The following is a 17,861-nucleotide window of genomic DNA, read 5'->3' on the forward strand; positions in this document are numbered from 1 at the left end:
TTCAATTACCTGTTTATAACATTTATGATAAATCTTACAATGGCAGAGTTATTGCAGTTATCTCTAATATTGCTCTATTGTGTTTAATTGATGTTCAGATTATCTTGAAATTAGAAAAAGAAAGCCAAGACTAATAAATAACATATTTTTTAAATTTATTTTGAAATGTAGGAAAATTATAAAATGGGAAATGTATTTACTACTTCTTTTCTTATCAGCTGATGTTATCAGTTTGTTATTTCAGTTTTTAAGGTTCAAATATACATAGATTATTTGTATTAATTTATATTAATCTCCATCAAATACTACAACTCCATTCTGCATTACATACAAAAGAACTACATTAATTAAATTAAATAAATTATGTAGTTAATATACCAGAAATTAATCATTATAAAAACTTTTTATTAACATAATATAAAACAAGAATGAATGCAATTTAGCTGGTGTAATGTGTAATGATCTCACTTACTTTAATTAATGTATAAAAAAATATACTCAATTTATAAAATGAAAGTGAGGCACAATAAGAGTTCTCATGAGAGAAAGATTACAAATAATACAAAAGGTTGCATTTAATTTTTTTTTTTTTAATTGAGGAAGTTTTTCTCTATTTCACTTATATTATTGTTGGACTAACCTAGTTTACAAGTATAGTATCAGTTCTTAGGTCCTGTTTTCCAGCCATAAATTATCAATGGGTTCTAATTAACAACATATCCAAGCCTATATGATACTATAATTTTTTACACCGTTTGCAATACAATGTTTTTACAAGAGGTGCACACTTTTCTGCCACGTGCCCACTTTTGTGTCAGAAAGAAGGAACATATCTTGAATAAGTAAAGCTGAAACACGTGCTATGAAAACTTTGAATTATCATTTGACTTTACTGTGTATATTTCTAGGATTTCAATAATTCTCTAAATTTTTAATTTGTTGTTCACTGTAAATAAAAACAAATGTCTAAAATAAAGAAAACTGAAAAAAAAGTTAATTATACAACCAATGTTTCCATATGTAATTAAATACATGATTGCAGAAATATGAACAGAAAATTACTACTGTTAAAGTGAAACTTAAAGAAAGTGAAATAAATATATATTTATTTCAAACATTATTAAAAACAAACAATTTGTTATATGACCAACACCCTTATGGCAAGGGATGACCAAAATGTTGGTGAAACTAAGATGGGGCTTGTCATATGCTAAGCATGCGAAACTGTTTTTCACAAGCAATCATTGTTGTATTGAGTAAATTTTTACTTTGGAAATCTTTTTTATCCCCTACTTAGCACCGGTGAAATCTACCTCTGCCTTTCGGCATGCCGAAAGCACTTTCACAGGATCCCACATCATTAGTTGTACAAGATATATTTATATAAAATTACATATCATACATAATTTTTTTTTTAAATTTAAATTAAAAGATTTACATTAAATCAAAGTAATTATATATTATAAATATGATGTCATAATTAAAAAATAGAAAATTAAAAATGATTCATAATTAAAAAATGTCATAATTAAATAGAAACATTGGCTGACCAGGTTACACAGTATAATCCTTGATAGGGAAATTGTGTCTCAGGTGCCCACTTAGGAATCTGGGTTGACTCAAAACTACGATTTAGTATTCACGTACTCCAGGCTTGTGAGAAGGCAGAGAAAACGAGGAGGCTACTCCCAAATACAAGAGGGCCCACCCAACAAAGGAGGAAACTGTTTACTGGTGAGGTCTAATCAGCTCTGCTATGTGATGCCAAGTTGTGGGCGGGCATTATTAGATTTGCCAAGTACAGGGGTAAATTGGAATCCATCTACAGGAGGTGTTGCATCAGAGTAGCGGCCTCCTATAGGACGGTGTCCAGGGAGGTGGTTGAGGCTGGATTCCTGCCTGTAGACTTGATGATAATGTAGCGTAGCAGAACTAGATTGATGAGAACATTCCCATTAGAGGAAAGGAAGCGCTCTGCTGAAAAACTAGAAGAGGAGATCGCACAAACGGCAGGAGCAAAGGGACCGGGCCACAAAGGGTAGGTGGACCCACCACCTTATCGGAGACATCAGGGGGTGGTGCCGGTTCCTGGCAGGTCATGAGGGATTCAGGTCTGATTTGTACAGATTCGGGCATGACCTATCTGAAAATTGCCTGGAGTGCAATTTGCCAGAGGAGAATGGCGCTGGAGGGCGGACAGTTTAGTGCCTAGGCCCCCATACATGTGGGGGGGTCACCTGGGCGCGATGAGGCTGGGGACACTTTGCTCATGCGTCTGGTGGTGGCCACCAGTAAGTGGTATGACTATTTGTGATTTCTGTCTCGCGTGTTAGAAGCTTTGTTCTGTTTTCTGCATGGTTCTTGTGCAACGTTATTGTCGGTGTTTGTATCTGACGTGCTGTGTTGTGTGTATCTGACTTGCAAGTGTGCGAACTCCACCCCCTTGAAGGGGAAGAGTTTTAGTCGGTAGTGCGGAGGTATACATACATCCCTGGTTATAACTGGCGGAACCTGTTAGGCTGACTAACAGGTTCTGCCAGTTAGACTGGCAGAGCCTGACACTGCTTAGGTCCCTGTAAATAGGGTTCCAACACCTGTAATTATAATCATTTTAATTTAAAAAAAAAAAAAATATGATATGTTATTTTATATAAATATATCTTATATAAAACTGATGATGTGGGATCCCGTAAAAGTGTTTTTGGAATAAAAAAAATAATATAAGTGTCATTTCATTTACTTTGTAATTCTGTACTTGTGTTGAAGTGTGTATATATAAATTATATATACAATGGGCGATAACCATAAATTTGTTTTCATTTAGAGAATTGACGGACTTATGTTAATTTATGGTAAAATAAAAATGGATTGGCCGCAAACTTGAATACAGGGAAAATTATCCAGATCAAAGAGTACCAGATCATAAAATATTTGAACCTTTGGAGAGGCGAATTTGAAAACAGGAATGCTTAAATCACATCAATTTGATGTGGTCGTGAACGTTTTATGAGAAACGCCAATGCTGAAGAAGCACTATTGAATACGGTATAAGTATATCTCCCATCTCAACTACCAGTTGTTACTTCGTTTTCATGTTTTGCAGTCAAGTGTGTGGCAACAACTATACCCATTCTGTACAACACATGTACAAGAGTTATTACTACCTGATCTCGATCCAGTTACTCCTGGCTTTTTGATCCAGTTTGTGTGTTTTGTTTTTTATTAAAGTGTACACTTAAAAAAGGTGTAATTTCCAACAAAAGACATTTTCTTTTACCCCGTATTTCTTAAAACCTAAGCGAGTTAGTCTGGGACCACTTTTCTCTTTGTACCCCAAGAATTTTAGTACGGTTTAATTTCACAAAGGAAGCGGAAAGCAGGGCTAAATGTTTTGAGATTCCAAACTCACTAACGAACCATTTTTGGAAATAGCCATGCAATATGGGATATACATATATATATATATATATATATAAAAAATTATTTATACTAATATTAGGTTTAAGTAACCCAAACAAAATACATATTTTAAATGGCAGGAAACAAAATTTAGATCTTATGTGGTTAAACGAAGGATACAATGTGGTATTGTGGTTTCTTGTTTAATTTACATAAAATTATTCAGTAACATGAACTTACTTTTAACACTCCAAGGAAGTAGGTTATTAATATTTATTTACTATTTACTATTTAATTACTTATTCTATATAAATTACTTATTCTATATAATTACTTATTCTATAAACTTATTACTTCTTCTATTCTTATTCTATATTCTATAATTCTTATTCATTAAATTAGTTAAAAATACAATACTAAAAAAAATTTCTTCCTTTTTAGAATAGTTTCCTATTAAAAAACAAACCTATTAAAAAATTGATTAATTTTCCGAAATTTAATTATTTTATTTCTTCTTTTAAAAATTAAAAGCTGTAAACCAATTACTAATTATAAGTTTACATTTTTATATGATGATGATGTTGTTGTTGAGAAATTTTGTTGAATGTGAAAACTGCCAGCTACACCAGGAAATAATTAAAAAATAATGTAATTGTATTAATTATTGTTTAACAGCAATTAAGCGAAAGTTGTTAAAATGCGATCTGATAGATCGCTGCTATCTAGAAAATTTAAAGACTCAAAGCAAAATATTCCCTTACATAATTGCGTTACTATGACTAATGTCTTTTGTTTCACAATATAAACAAAGATTCTAAGCTACTTTCTCTAATAGTAATAACACAATCACTCTTTAGTGAATAATGTTTGTCAAATATCAATTCCACTTTGATGGACTATTATAATGAAGTTCATTTAAACATTCACCTCATCAGAGAAAAAATGGAAATGTAACTATTAAATTTCCTAGTAAGCCTGGCACAGAATTCTACTATTGTGAGAATAGTTATGCTGTTATGTAAGACATGACAGATCAACAAAATGAAAAATTATTTTTTAGTGATATTAAACACATAAAACTATAAAAAAAAGTTGTATAAAGAAAATTTTGAAAAATTCAAATTTTATTTTAGTTTACTGGACCAAAGTGCCAGTTTATACGTACTAGTTATAACTATTCAAAAATGAGACAGCCATTTTCAACTCATTTCTTGGCATGCATCTGTACTGCTTTTGTTGCTCTTTTTAGTTCTTCAGGGCGTCCTTAAGTTGCTCAGCTGCATCAATAATACAGGCAATTAATTCCTCATGAGAATGTATATTTGTTTTGTGAATAATATTTTTCATCTGTCTGCAGACGCAAAAATCTAAAGGTGTTAGATCAGATCTGTATTGTATGTCAAACATAAAAAATGAACTTTGGTCTAGTGTACAGTTTCTAAATAAAATTCAAATTTTTCTAACTTTTCTTTGTTCTATATTCAACTTATTTTAAACAATCTTGTACAAAATTACATTTTCTACAAATTCTGTTTAAACATTTTATGTGTTTATTACCCATTTAACAAAGTTATTGTACATCATACATAAAAGCAGGGTTCTTTATCCCAACTTATTGGTTTTCACCCCAGATATTTCAAACTACGGCAGGTACGGTTCTGGAACTTATTTTATTCTATTTTCAGCTCAAAAACCTTAATACATTCACTAATTCTGCTACTTAATTAACGTCCCAAAAATTTCAATATGATTAATTTCATCAGTATAGTTAAAATCAGAGTCAAATCTTTCTCTAGCCATAACTTGCAAATGAAGCATTTTAGGACATATGTTCATATGAAATTTTTCCATTATTTTTATGTGATAAAGTCAATATAATAATAAATATACTTAATTATTCATACGCTATATGTTATTTTAATATATATGCTATATACCAAAATATCCGACTTCTAAATATATCAGATCAAAATTACACAAAACTAGAAAAAATATTGCTTATAAATTATATAAAACTGAATTTCATTCAAAGTTAAAACCCAGCTTGTCACGTGACTAATCCAGTTCCTTTTAATCCTATATCAACAAAAAATTCCAAATAAATTTTTCATTTAACCAGTTCTCTCACTTCATAATTCTAGTGGAATAAGCATGAACTGTTACTTTCTTTTTAGCCCTGAAACCACAGTAGCTATCGATAGTCTAAATCTGTAAAAAATGTATTCTTGGTTAATGAATTGATGCTCCTTCATAGAATTTTTAAGGTAAACAGTTATGCTGAACTGTTGTTAGTAACCAGATTTGTTCATATTTTTCTCAACTGGACCCTTTTGATAGTAATCATATTTATAGAATACCTTTATTCTGAAAATATTTGTATTTAAAGTTCAATACCATAATCACTGTAAAAATGTTATTTTATAAATTTACAAACTTAACCTCATTACCTCATTGAACGAGCTTACATCGCATTGTAGAAATATTTATTCGTACAATAATTAATAATTAATTTTATTAAATAATAAAATTTAATTTTATAAATTTTCATAAGCTTGTAAATTTACAAAATTTTTGGGTAATCAATATTTCACATGTTGTAAAGAATATTCAAAAAACCAATATTCTTATTATTAGGGAATTTTAATTTATTCTGTATTGTCTTCATGACTATCAATCAAGAGTGATTTGGCAACAACCTCATCCCTCTTCTCCTGAAAATGTAGGCAATCTGAATATGTGTGATGGATGTGAAAACTCTATGAAAACTTTATGAATTTAATCATGTCGTAAGTTAATGTACTTTCGCCTACACTAACAGTGTGGGCACAGTTTTAAAAACAAGAAATATTTAGAATCTAATGATATTAAATCTTTCTACAGAATATAAAGACTTAGTTTACGTAGATGAGTTTTCTTAAAACATTTAATTTTGGCTTAATTAACTTAAGTCGAGTGATATGAGGAATGTAAAAAATCATAAAAAATCAAAATTATTAATTTAATGTTTTACACAGTATTACTCTTTCATTACCTGATTTGTAAAATATAAGACAATTTCAGGTAACAGATTGTAATAAAAATTTCTTGAAATGTAAAATATTAAAATTTTCATGTAACTTTCAATACAAGATGCAGAAAGAATTGAGAATATTACTGGCCTAGTTTAAAGTACAATACCTAGTTTAAAGTACAATACCTAGTTTATACAATACCTGCAAACAAAAAATTCCAATGAAAGTGCAATATTTTTCATAGAATTAAAGTACCCTAGCCTCATAAAATTAAAATTTTGCAATACTGATTGGACTGGTTGTAAATTGCAGCCTATGAAAAGTTTAACTGAAATTCAAACAATTGAAAGATTTATACATGAAATAAATATTTTAAATAAATCCATACTTATATACTTGACAAATGAGCACATAAAATGGACACTGAAATGACTATAGTGCATCTCAAAATTATTTCAACTGGTACTTTAATAAATTAACCTTGAATACAGTATAACTATATAAATAGAATAACGTAATATTTACCACGAACAGCCTCATTCTAATAGTTAACACTTTTTTCAAACACTCATTATGTAATTTTTAATGTTTAATTATGTATATCTGTTTATTTTTACAGCCTCTGTATAGCAGATTTTTTATTCTGCTTAACAGTTCTTCCTGTAAGTGCAGTAAGCTTTTTCAGAGGTTCATGGGATCCAGGAGAACCTTTATGTACATTAATGCCATTTATTCGTTATGGAAATGTTGGATTTTCATTACTCTCAATTGCCATGATTACCATAAATCGGTAAGTTCTATAATTAATAAATAATAACAGTATAATTTATATCATAAATAATAAATGATGTGGCAATGTTATGACACATCATGGCATAACATGGCATTTTTCATATACTACAAAATTTCCATTTCATATTCCCATGCACAAGCTTCGAGCTTATATGGTAAATTAATCGTACAAAATAAAATACTTTCTTACTTATTAAATGACTTAAAAAATGTATGATTCAAAACAGTCAAGAATTCATTATAATTTTTAGACTATTCTTCCCAATTCATATGTGTTCCACACACATTTACATAGGCTTGAAATAATATTAAAAATTACAATAAATTGTTTCCTTGGATACACTGATTAATTCATTTTTACACATTGTTATTAATATTTTTTAATAATAAATTTCCAAAATAACTAAAATGTTCAAACAAGCTATAATTTTAAAATAAGTATAAAAATGCAAGGAAATGTTGTAGCACAGTATTAAAAAAAAAAAAACAGAGTATGATGAACTCACAATTTAATATGCTTAATTTGTGAATATTTTGAATGTGAAAACATATATTTTGAAATGAAAATTAAGAAGAGTAAACTAACACTGTTAATTCTGAAAAAATAGTATGCTATTTTTTTCAAGATAGTCATTTTTTGTCCATGGTAGTCAGTGTTGAAAATAATTTAAAATTACCTTTTGAAACCATAAATAAATGCAATTTTACAAACAACTTGCTTCAAAATATTTTCAGTCACTCTTACTACCATCTTTAATGATGGTCTCTCCTCTGGTATCAGCTTAATATCACTTTCTTGTGTTAGACAAACAAGTAGTTATGATGCAAAAATGAAATTTTTTATCATTACGATGTGTTTTTGTGTGTTTATATATTTCACAATGTCCATTAAATCTTTTATAGTGGTAAAATTGAAAAGAAGGAATGAACTACTAATCACAAACTGTAGCTCTGGTTTTTCTGTACTGCAATACCACAGCATCTTCCACAGAAAACATTCATTGTTAGGAAACACTACAGATATATTTCTGAACATGAGTTATGGTTAAGTGTTCAGAAACATACTTTAATGATTTGTTCATTATCTGAATAAAAATGTATACCTATATCAATGCACCTTTACCGTAATCTAACTGGTTAGTCAACTGGACTTTGGGTTTGAAGTTTGTCAATAGAGTTATAAAACGCTTATGCATTAACAGGGAAATATACTATTCTGTGAATCAAAGAATAGCAACTAGTTCCTTCCCCATGAAGAATAAAAAATAATAATGATTGATGAATTGGAAAAAAAAGAATAAAACTGAAAATAAATGAATATAATGCATAAAGCAAAAGATTAATTACCTAACCAAAATATGTTTGTTAAATTTGAACAATGAGAATTACTATAAGAGAACATCATAAGGTACTTAAAAATATTTAAGTACCTTAAATATTAAGTACCTTAAATATTTACAAACAACTTGCTTCAAAATATTTTCAGTCACTCTTACTACCATCTTTAATGATGGTCAAAATACAAATATTTGAAAATTAAAAATCTGTACATAACAAACTGAAAAATAAAAAAAATATTTTTTGAATTATGCTGATTAGTAAATAAAAATGTAATGTTTTTTTTTACCTTTTTGACATCTGGTCATTATAAATTGTCTTTTTTTGTATAAATTTCAAGAAATAACAGCACTGGTTCATTTTTTAATTTTAATTACAGGTATGTTATGATAGCACATTATTCTGTATATACACGTGTCTACAAACCAAGTAGTATTGCTGCCATGTTAGTATTTTGCTGGTTTCTTAGTTTTGGTATGCAAATTCCAACAGCTCTACAAAAATGGGGTAAGATATTCTTTATCTGTTTTGAATTTATTTAATTCTAGATACCAAGACTCATATATATATATATATATATATATATGTAAGAGAGAGAGGGAGAGAGAGAAAGCCTATATAATTTATTTATTCAATATATTGATGTTCAATTATAATATATGTATGTCATGGATAACTGAAAAAAATACATTAATTAACATAAATAACTCAATGTAATAACAATTTCTTGTAATCAAAACATTAACTAAGTTTTGTTCAGATTAATTCAATAAAAAAATCACAACTAATTGTGAGCTTGGCTTACTAATGTTCAATTTATTTCCATAATTCCATGTAAAAAATACAAATATACAGTAGTAAAGCACACAAATATAACAGTGTTTTAATAAGAAATAGCACAAATGTAAAATAAGAGAAATTAGCTAAACGTACTAGCTGATCTCATTTACGTAACACATATGAATTCATATTTTACTTCACAAAATCATAGTTTCTTTGTAGGCCCATCCATTTCTTTTTTTACAAAAATTATCACTAACGTTCCACAACAAATAATCTCCTTTGCGTACCTTCTTGCTGAATTTAACCTTTCAAATCTAGCCTGTTTATTACCTTACAATAGTATGGTTTTTAAATAAAAATGAATTTTTATTCATTATTATTATGTTTGTTCAGTGATAAGAACTAATGTAACTAAACAAGTATGTATAAGTATATGATATACAAATAAAATTTAATTTAATTAATTAATCCTGCCGCAAGCATTGGGCAGCTATATAGACAGCCATAAGTTCAAAAATATTTCATAATATTCCCTAAAGTTCTCACCCCTCATCACTCCCACAGCGGTTGCAGTAGGGATGTCTAACACCCACCATATCTTTGCTCAGTTATTAAGTAATTGCCCCACATTTGGCAGAAATTGGGCCTGTTGTTTAGGAGATGTAGAACATACATAAATACATGCAACAATTTTTATTTATATTAAGATAAATTAAATTTATATTGCCTTGCTGTTGATATTCGATACTTAAAGTATTCCTTTTAGTTAATCAATTAATAATGAAACCATAATTTTTGAAAATATTTTTAAAATGTCATCATTGATACACAGCAAAAATTAATATAGGTTATGCTTGGAAAACTTTTAATTTTATGACTACTAGATATATTGTTGTAAAATTAATTTTATGATTAGTAGATGGTCTTTTTAGAAATTCGGTAAATATGTCAACCAAAACGCTAGATATAATTGAATTACTTATATTTTATTTGATAAAAATAATAGCTCTTTGAAGAGATAATGGATATGGTACGACTTGGTGCTCCATTTGGGCGAAAAATATTAAAAAATAATAATTGACGGGTGCAGCACGTCTACAAAAACTACTACTTTATCTACAGTGGCAAGTAGATGTGCAGAATCATACTTATGTGTGTGTGCATATATACACATCTTATCAACCTTTCACATAGAAAATACAAGTCCAAACTAAACATTCAAGAAGCTCTATTTTGAGGTCAGAACAGATAAACATCACAAACTGATAAACACACTGGTGTTGAATAGTAAATCATTTTTTTAAGAAATAATTTTCCAAATTAAACACATTTTCTAACTTCTTTTCTGAACAGTTCTGATTGCTCTTTCATACATCATACAAATTGACCATGTAGAAAAAATTTCCTAAAAAATATGCAGTAACTGAACTTAAATTTATTTGTAAATTATGTTGTATCATTCTAGTTCAACAGTCCAATCTTTAGCTCATATTACTGTTTAACTTTTCTATTGTTTTAATCACACTTACCTGTTTTTTTTTTATTTTACTATAATCATATTTTATTTTAATATTTATATCATATTCAGAATAAAAATGCAGATGATATTCTCCTGTACAAATAACATATTTCCTCTGTTTACCACAAGGACAAACTGAAAAAAAAACATCAATATTCTCAGAAAAATAATTCTGATTACTACTTGTAACTCAGGTGTTTTAGTGTGACAATCACAATAAAAACAGAAACCGATTGTACACATTACTTAAATGTCCATTTCTATATACATGGGAAATATATTTTTTTCATTCTAATTGTACATTTTAAATTGAGAAATTCATGGTTTTAAGAGTTTAATAACTATTTTTAAACAAATAGTCAACAGTTAAAAAGATAAAAACACAAGCATAACATAAGGGTTTAAAAAACCCAAAAAGATATTTTTATTATTGTGTTTATTTATTTGTTTCAGGTAAATATGCATATGATCCAGAACTGGGAACATGTTCTATTCTTCAAGATGAAAATCAAAGATCATCAAAATCTGCTCTTTTCTTGATCGGTTTTGTATGCCCCTGTCTAGTCATTATATGCTGCTATGCACGTATATTTTGGGTTGTACACAGGTGAGTAACATCACATAATTTTTTTTATTTATAATAATATCTGTAATTGATAAATTTGATTTTAATTTTAAACAATTTTTTTATATTTAAATAAAAAAAGAAAAAAGTAATCGTTAGCCTGAACGTCCTCAATTTAAATATCTCTTACATTGGAGTATGATGGACAATCAAACTAGTACAAAACAGAAAAACATATTGTAGTCGTCGGGAAAGTAGTATTTATCTGTGTAGACTTCATAGCTAACAAAGTGCTCAAAGGTCGTTAATGATATTATTATTATTGTAGTGCGCTTAATTATCACTAGCTTTTTGGAAGTAACCCACCAGGTTGGTCTAGTGGTGAACGCGTCTTCCCAAATCTGCTGATTTGGAAGTCGAGAGTTCCAGCGTTCAAGTCCTAGTAAAGCCGGTTATTTTTACACGGATTTGAATACTATATCGTGGATACCGGTGTTCTTTGGTGGTTGGGTTTCAATTAACCACACATCTCAGGAATGGTCGGACTGAGAATTTACAAGACTACACTTCATTTACACTCATACATATCATCCTCATTCATCCTCTGAAGAATTATCTAAACTGTAGTTACCGGAGGCTAAACAGGGATAAAAAGAGAGCGAGTGTCGACTGGCGAAAGATTTTGCTTCGATTTCTGCGTTCGGTAAAATTAACCCAGACTGTAATTCTACGGACACAAATTAAAGGGTAAATTAGGATTTTATTGTTAGTGATTTTATTGTTAAACCAAACAAAAATTTTGTTTGGTTTAATAACTAGTTAAAATGTACCATATTTTGTTTTTAATAAACTTCAAAATTTTTACATTTGTATTCAGTTTTTGTGGACTTTATTCATGCAATTTTAATGAAAATAAAATTCTCTACAAGTTTAATTTAAGAATTTGTGTTTATTAACCAATTAATAAAGTTATTTTACGCCAAAAATAAAATAGAATGTTTTTGAATTCAATCTTTTGTCTTTTATCACAGATTTCTGAAAAACAACTAAAAACTACTGTTTTGGCATCTATTTTTTAAAAAAAAATTTCAGATTAGACTTCATACAAAACTTATAATTTTAAAACTTAAATTTTACCTAAGGGACAGAAATAAGGGCTAAATCTTTCTCCAGCCAACACTCGCTAACGAAGCCTATGTTCGCTTTTCGAACCTATGTATTTATATTAACTTTATTCTCACCCGTTCATATATACATAAGCAAATAATTTAATAATGCAATATTTTATTATAGTAATTTTTTGTTATAAATTAATAAATATTTGTATAATGAACATTTCTAAACGTGACGTATCTTTGCCGATTAGTTTCTTAGCTTAATATTTTCCTTCAGAAAAATTCACAGTAGGAGATAAGCTGATCTTAGCTGAATTACAGGTGTTATTTTTTAATGTCTTTTTCTGAATTTTTTGACTGTTTTTTTTGCACCTTTTTCTATCTACTTAAGCAGAATTATTAATTTTAATTAAAAATCACTACTTGTCTTATATTTTTGAATTTTTTTTTTTTTTTTATAAAAGATATTTTTTTAAATAGCTCAGTATGTAGTTATATGTAAAAATTTGCTAACAATGATAAAATAGGACTGTGAATACCTGGTAAACATCTCAAATCTTTCATTTATAATTTTTGAGAAATAGGTACATTAAGTTTGAAAATGCGGTTTCCTAGAAACAGCATTTAAAGTTAGACAAACTAATCGGAAAGAAGTGCTTGTAGTTCACTTTTTTAAAACAATCCTGCACCGTATGTTTCTTGCTTCTATCTATAATAACATAACTAGTACAATACTTAAAGTTATTACATTCATTACTAAAAGAACAAACTGAACAATTTAAACTAAGAAGATGAAATTCCATAATTATTCGGGTTAGATACACAATCAACATCACCGGTCTAATTCTGTTCTGTTGTAGCATTTAGGAAGTAATATTTTTTTTATGTTGGTTTCCAAGAAATTTCCTTTACTTAAGTAATTTTGAACTCCTACTCATCAATTACCTATAATTAGTCAAGCGGTACATGCATAAAATATGATTTACAAACATAATAACGCAATCCTACTAAACAGTCATGAAAAAAAAACATAACCTTGTATTGTAATCAAAACAAATCAATCATTGCCAACTAAAAACTAAAGTTAAAATCTGTAAAAAAATATTCAATACAATGCATTTTTACTAGTAAATATGTAATAATAAATGAAAAAGCACATAAAAATAATTCTACAAATAAAACCTGAAATTTGAGAGAATGACATCATTTACTTAAAAAAATTAATAAAAATATTTCTAGTTAATATAGAGAAGCAATCTCGGTGGCATTGAAAACAGGGAATTTTAAACTATATTGTAAGGTTAAACCCAAAATAATTTTTTTTAAAGATTTTCCACTATAGTTCCTTCTTAAGACAAGAAACTTTTATACCAGGATAGTTCAGTAAATTACTGATTAAGTTTTATGCTGAAAATCTTAAATATACCCTATAATAAAAAATACTATATATAGAAATACAATATAAAATAAATAAATATAAAAAATATAATAAAAAATACTTTTCCTTCAGAAAGTATAAATCCATTTGGGAACATGTACATTTTTTCAAACGAATTATCTTGCCCATCTCCAGAAATTTGTGTCATGTAGAAGAATGCAACTTACAAATTATTTACCCAAGCACCTACTGAAAATAAAGATATAACTAATTCTAGCTAATAAATGCAAAGGTTATACAAAGGTTAACTAGCAAATGTCTTAGCTGTCAAATTAGAATAATTTAAAAAAGAACTAAAAAAAGTAGTACTTCTGACTCTACTACTCTGATTAAAAATTTAATTTACTTAAAATTAAATTTCTTACCTGCATCACAAAACAAATATCTTCTTTATAAGGCTTTCGTAGTAGTTTACAGTTCAGTTGGATAAGTCACACAGTTTTGAGTAGGTCAAACTGTCCTTTTCAGAGAAAGATTCTTTTTTCATTCAAATTTGTAATTTTAATACACAAATTATTAAAACTGCAGGCTCTGGATCATCTTATTTGAACTTCTCAATGAGTTCATAGAATTATTAAAACTGTGATAAAATTAATACATGTTTGTAATGTGTGAATCACTGTTAATATTATTATGCTAAAATTTCTTGAAAACAAGTAACTTCCATATAAATTTTTGAAGAATTATCATCTGTAACACATTAATTTTATTATTAGAGCATGTTATTAACATTACATGCATTATTACATGTTATACTCTGTGTTAATGGGGGGTCAATATTAATTACTAATTAATAATGTCCTTCGCTTTGAGTAAAAATAATCCAGTCTCCTAACACATTGTGAGCAGGATAATCCCTGCTCCTTGAAGCAAGATGTAGCTCTGTGTGTGTTTGTTTCTCTCATACTGCAGTCTCCAATGTTATCCTTTTTCACCATCACATCCCTTATTCTTTATTCTTTCTTCTAATACACTTTTGTTTCCTGTTCAGTAGCTGCTTAATAAGTCCTAATGATTGAAGTACCTAACCCAACAGTTTTAATTTCTCCTAAAATACAAATGTATAAGGCACAATCTTATTATCATAATTAATTGAAATAGTACTAATATAAAACTTAAATTACTAGATAACATTAACATTAAATATTGTAAAATATTTACTAATGTTTATATATTTTTAGTTCAGAAACAAGAATGAGAAAGCATGCCACAAGAAAAATACCTGGATCTGAATCAAACTCAAGAATAAAAGAGAAAAGAGAAGCAAAAGCAAGAAGGAATGAATGGAGGATAACAAAAATGGTTCTTGCCATATTTCTTTCATTTATATTATGTTATTTACCAATTACTGTGGTAAAATTACTAGACAGTAATGTCTATCCAGGTAATTACCTATGTCCAATAAATTACATTAACAATTATAAAAAATCAATTTTTCAACAGTTTTATTTATTGCATGCACTCAAAATTTCATCACACAACAAAATGAAATTATTTTGAGGAGAAGAGGTCTCAATTTGTGATGATTTCTACAAAATTTTACATAACATACAAAAAAAAAAAAAAATGAAACGATTCAAATTTTTTGCTTATATAAAAAAAACCTAAGATTTTTACATCCAATCTTAATAGTCATAAAATATAAAGCAATATTCTACCCATGCTTAACAGTTTTCTTTCAAAATAAAAAAAATAAAAATGTTATAATCACTTATGATATATGACATCCATTATGATACATATACTGTATGTAGCCACCACGTAACGGCGAGCTTTGATGAACAGCCCGCATGTCACTGCTATACAATTGTTCTGTGAAACAGCAGCACACCATGAATAGTCATCTTTTAGTAGCATAAACATGATGCATGATTCGTTGGGTAGTAATCGTCGCCATTCCAAATTTGCCATTACTTGGCAGCGACTGTACATTCGTTCTTGCCAACTAAGCAAAAAAAGACATTGGTTAATTAACATAGTTTTTAATACAAATTGACTACATACAATCTGCATTTTCAAAAAAAGCATCTATTTATTCATAATATGACCTTCATTTGAGTACATCCATTTTCTAACATAAAGTAAAAGCTGTACATACACTGTGGCCGGGAAGTCACAATACCCCTAAAGTTAATGAAAAATGCTAGTTAGAATATGTGTTTAGAACAACTGTATTTTTGTTGAGGTCGGTTGGCAACAGTTTTTTACATCACACATACTAAATAAATGACAGTTGTGCTAAAATGGCTGACACAACTAGTCACAGCATCAAGGAAAAATTAGTGACAAGTGTATGGATTCATGAATGACAACATACGAATCAAACATTAGATATTGATTTTTTATAAATAAACATTTCTATAACACAACAATTTGTATCTGCATGAAGTACAACAAATTATGCATTACTGTACTTTGAATTTTTCATGATAGCAATTTTAATGTTTCTTAATAGGTTGTATAAAAATTAGTATTAATTAAATTTAAGAATGTAGTTATATCTGTGGTAAGTACATTTTTAAATGTACTTACCACAGAAAAGATTTTAAAAAATAAATACTTATTTAAAAAGTACAAATTAAAAAAACGTCTTGCTTCCCAAAATATGAACATTAGCTTCACAATTTATCAGTACACAAATCAAACAACAGTGATAGTATTGAATACTATATTGATCAATCACATTGGTTGTACAAATAAAAAACATAAAAGAACACACATTTGCATGATCAACCTTACTAATATACCTAATAGAATCAGTATACCTATACATAGATAACAACCACAGGTTGCAGTTTAACACATAGAACATTCATGTTTAAATATGTTCATACAAAATTGACAAATACACTAATTAGAAAAAATACTTAAAATGAACAAATACTACAGAAATCAAATATACTAATCAATTAAACCCTTAAAGGTTTGTAATTAATTTAATGTAATGTAATTTAAGTATCATACACAATACTCGCATCTCCAGTACCATTGATGAAGGAACTACATAACATTGGTAAATTAATTCTAAACTACATTACAATTTAAAAAAGATCTACAGGAAGCACATCCCATCTATTTAGAGAATAAGGCAATTTATTTATTTACTTTAAGAAACATTAAATTGTAAATACATAAAATAATGAAATAAATACTAAATCAAAAGTAAGAATTGATCATACATTTATAACAGCATTCATTCAATATTAATTTACTTTTTACAGGTATAAATGTTATAGCTTATTTATTGCTGTATTTATCAGCATGTATGAATCCAATAATATATGTGATAATGAATAAGCAATATCGACAAGCATATAAAACTGTTTTGATGTGCCAACGACCAAGGCTGTTATCAATGACACCTGGACCAGGATCAAGTTATGGAGGTAAGTGAACAAAAGAAAAATAAATTAAATGCAAACTCATTTATAATAAATCATTTTATATTAAATGAGAGTTCAGAGCCTACACAATTTTGATTATTATGAATTGTTAACAAAAGTGTCATTTCCCATTTGTATTTTCAACTTCATAAAGTTGAAAATACAAATGGGAAATGACACTTTTGTTAACAATTAACAAGGCTAGTAAAATCAGCAGGTCACCTCACTTCATTACGCAAGGTGAGCATCTCTTCTTTGACACCATTCTCTTGGTGTCAAAGAAGAAAAGTCTTGCCTCTTGCCAGTCCAGCAACATGAATAATGCACCAAATAATTAGTTTTAATGCATAATTAGAGCAAGTTGAATTAACTCACAAGTTAATTTTTAGCACTAAAAAATATTATTTCATATTTTTATCTAGTTTAAACAGTAAGGTTAATATATTAGCACAGTAAACACAGTAAGCACAGTAGTTAACAGTAAGGTTTAATATATTTTATTTTAGTTCAGTTTTTGT

At 28.2% G+C, this 17,861-nt stretch overlaps 1 protein-coding gene across 3 annotated transcripts in view; it reads left to right on the plus strand.

Annotated features, from left to right (window-relative positions):
• moody (G-protein coupled receptor moody) overlaps positions 1 to 17,861 on the plus strand; it is a 170,181-nt gene that overhangs the window by 133,506 nt on the left and 18,814 nt on the right. For all 3 annotated transcript variants that reach the window (XM_075377939.1, XM_075377937.1, XM_075377938.1), the window contains 5 exons: positions 7,030 to 7,200; positions 8,920 to 9,047; positions 11,296 to 11,449; positions 15,142 to 15,344; positions 17,182 to 17,346. In XM_075377939.1, coding sequence (XP_075234054.1) covers positions 7,030 to 7,200; positions 8,920 to 9,047; positions 11,296 to 11,449; positions 15,142 to 15,344; positions 17,182 to 17,346 — 821 coding nt within the window. The remainder of the gene's footprint in view (positions 1 to 7,029; positions 7,201 to 8,919; positions 9,048 to 11,295; positions 11,450 to 15,141; positions 15,345 to 17,181; positions 17,347 to 17,861) is intronic.

Source organism: Lycorma delicatula, chromosome 10 (assembly GCF_047948215.1).
Source record: "Lycorma delicatula isolate Av1 chromosome 10, ASM4794821v1, whole genome shotgun sequence".
NCBI classification, from domain to species: domain Eukaryota; kingdom Metazoa; phylum Arthropoda; class Insecta; order Hemiptera; family Fulgoridae; genus Lycorma; species Lycorma delicatula.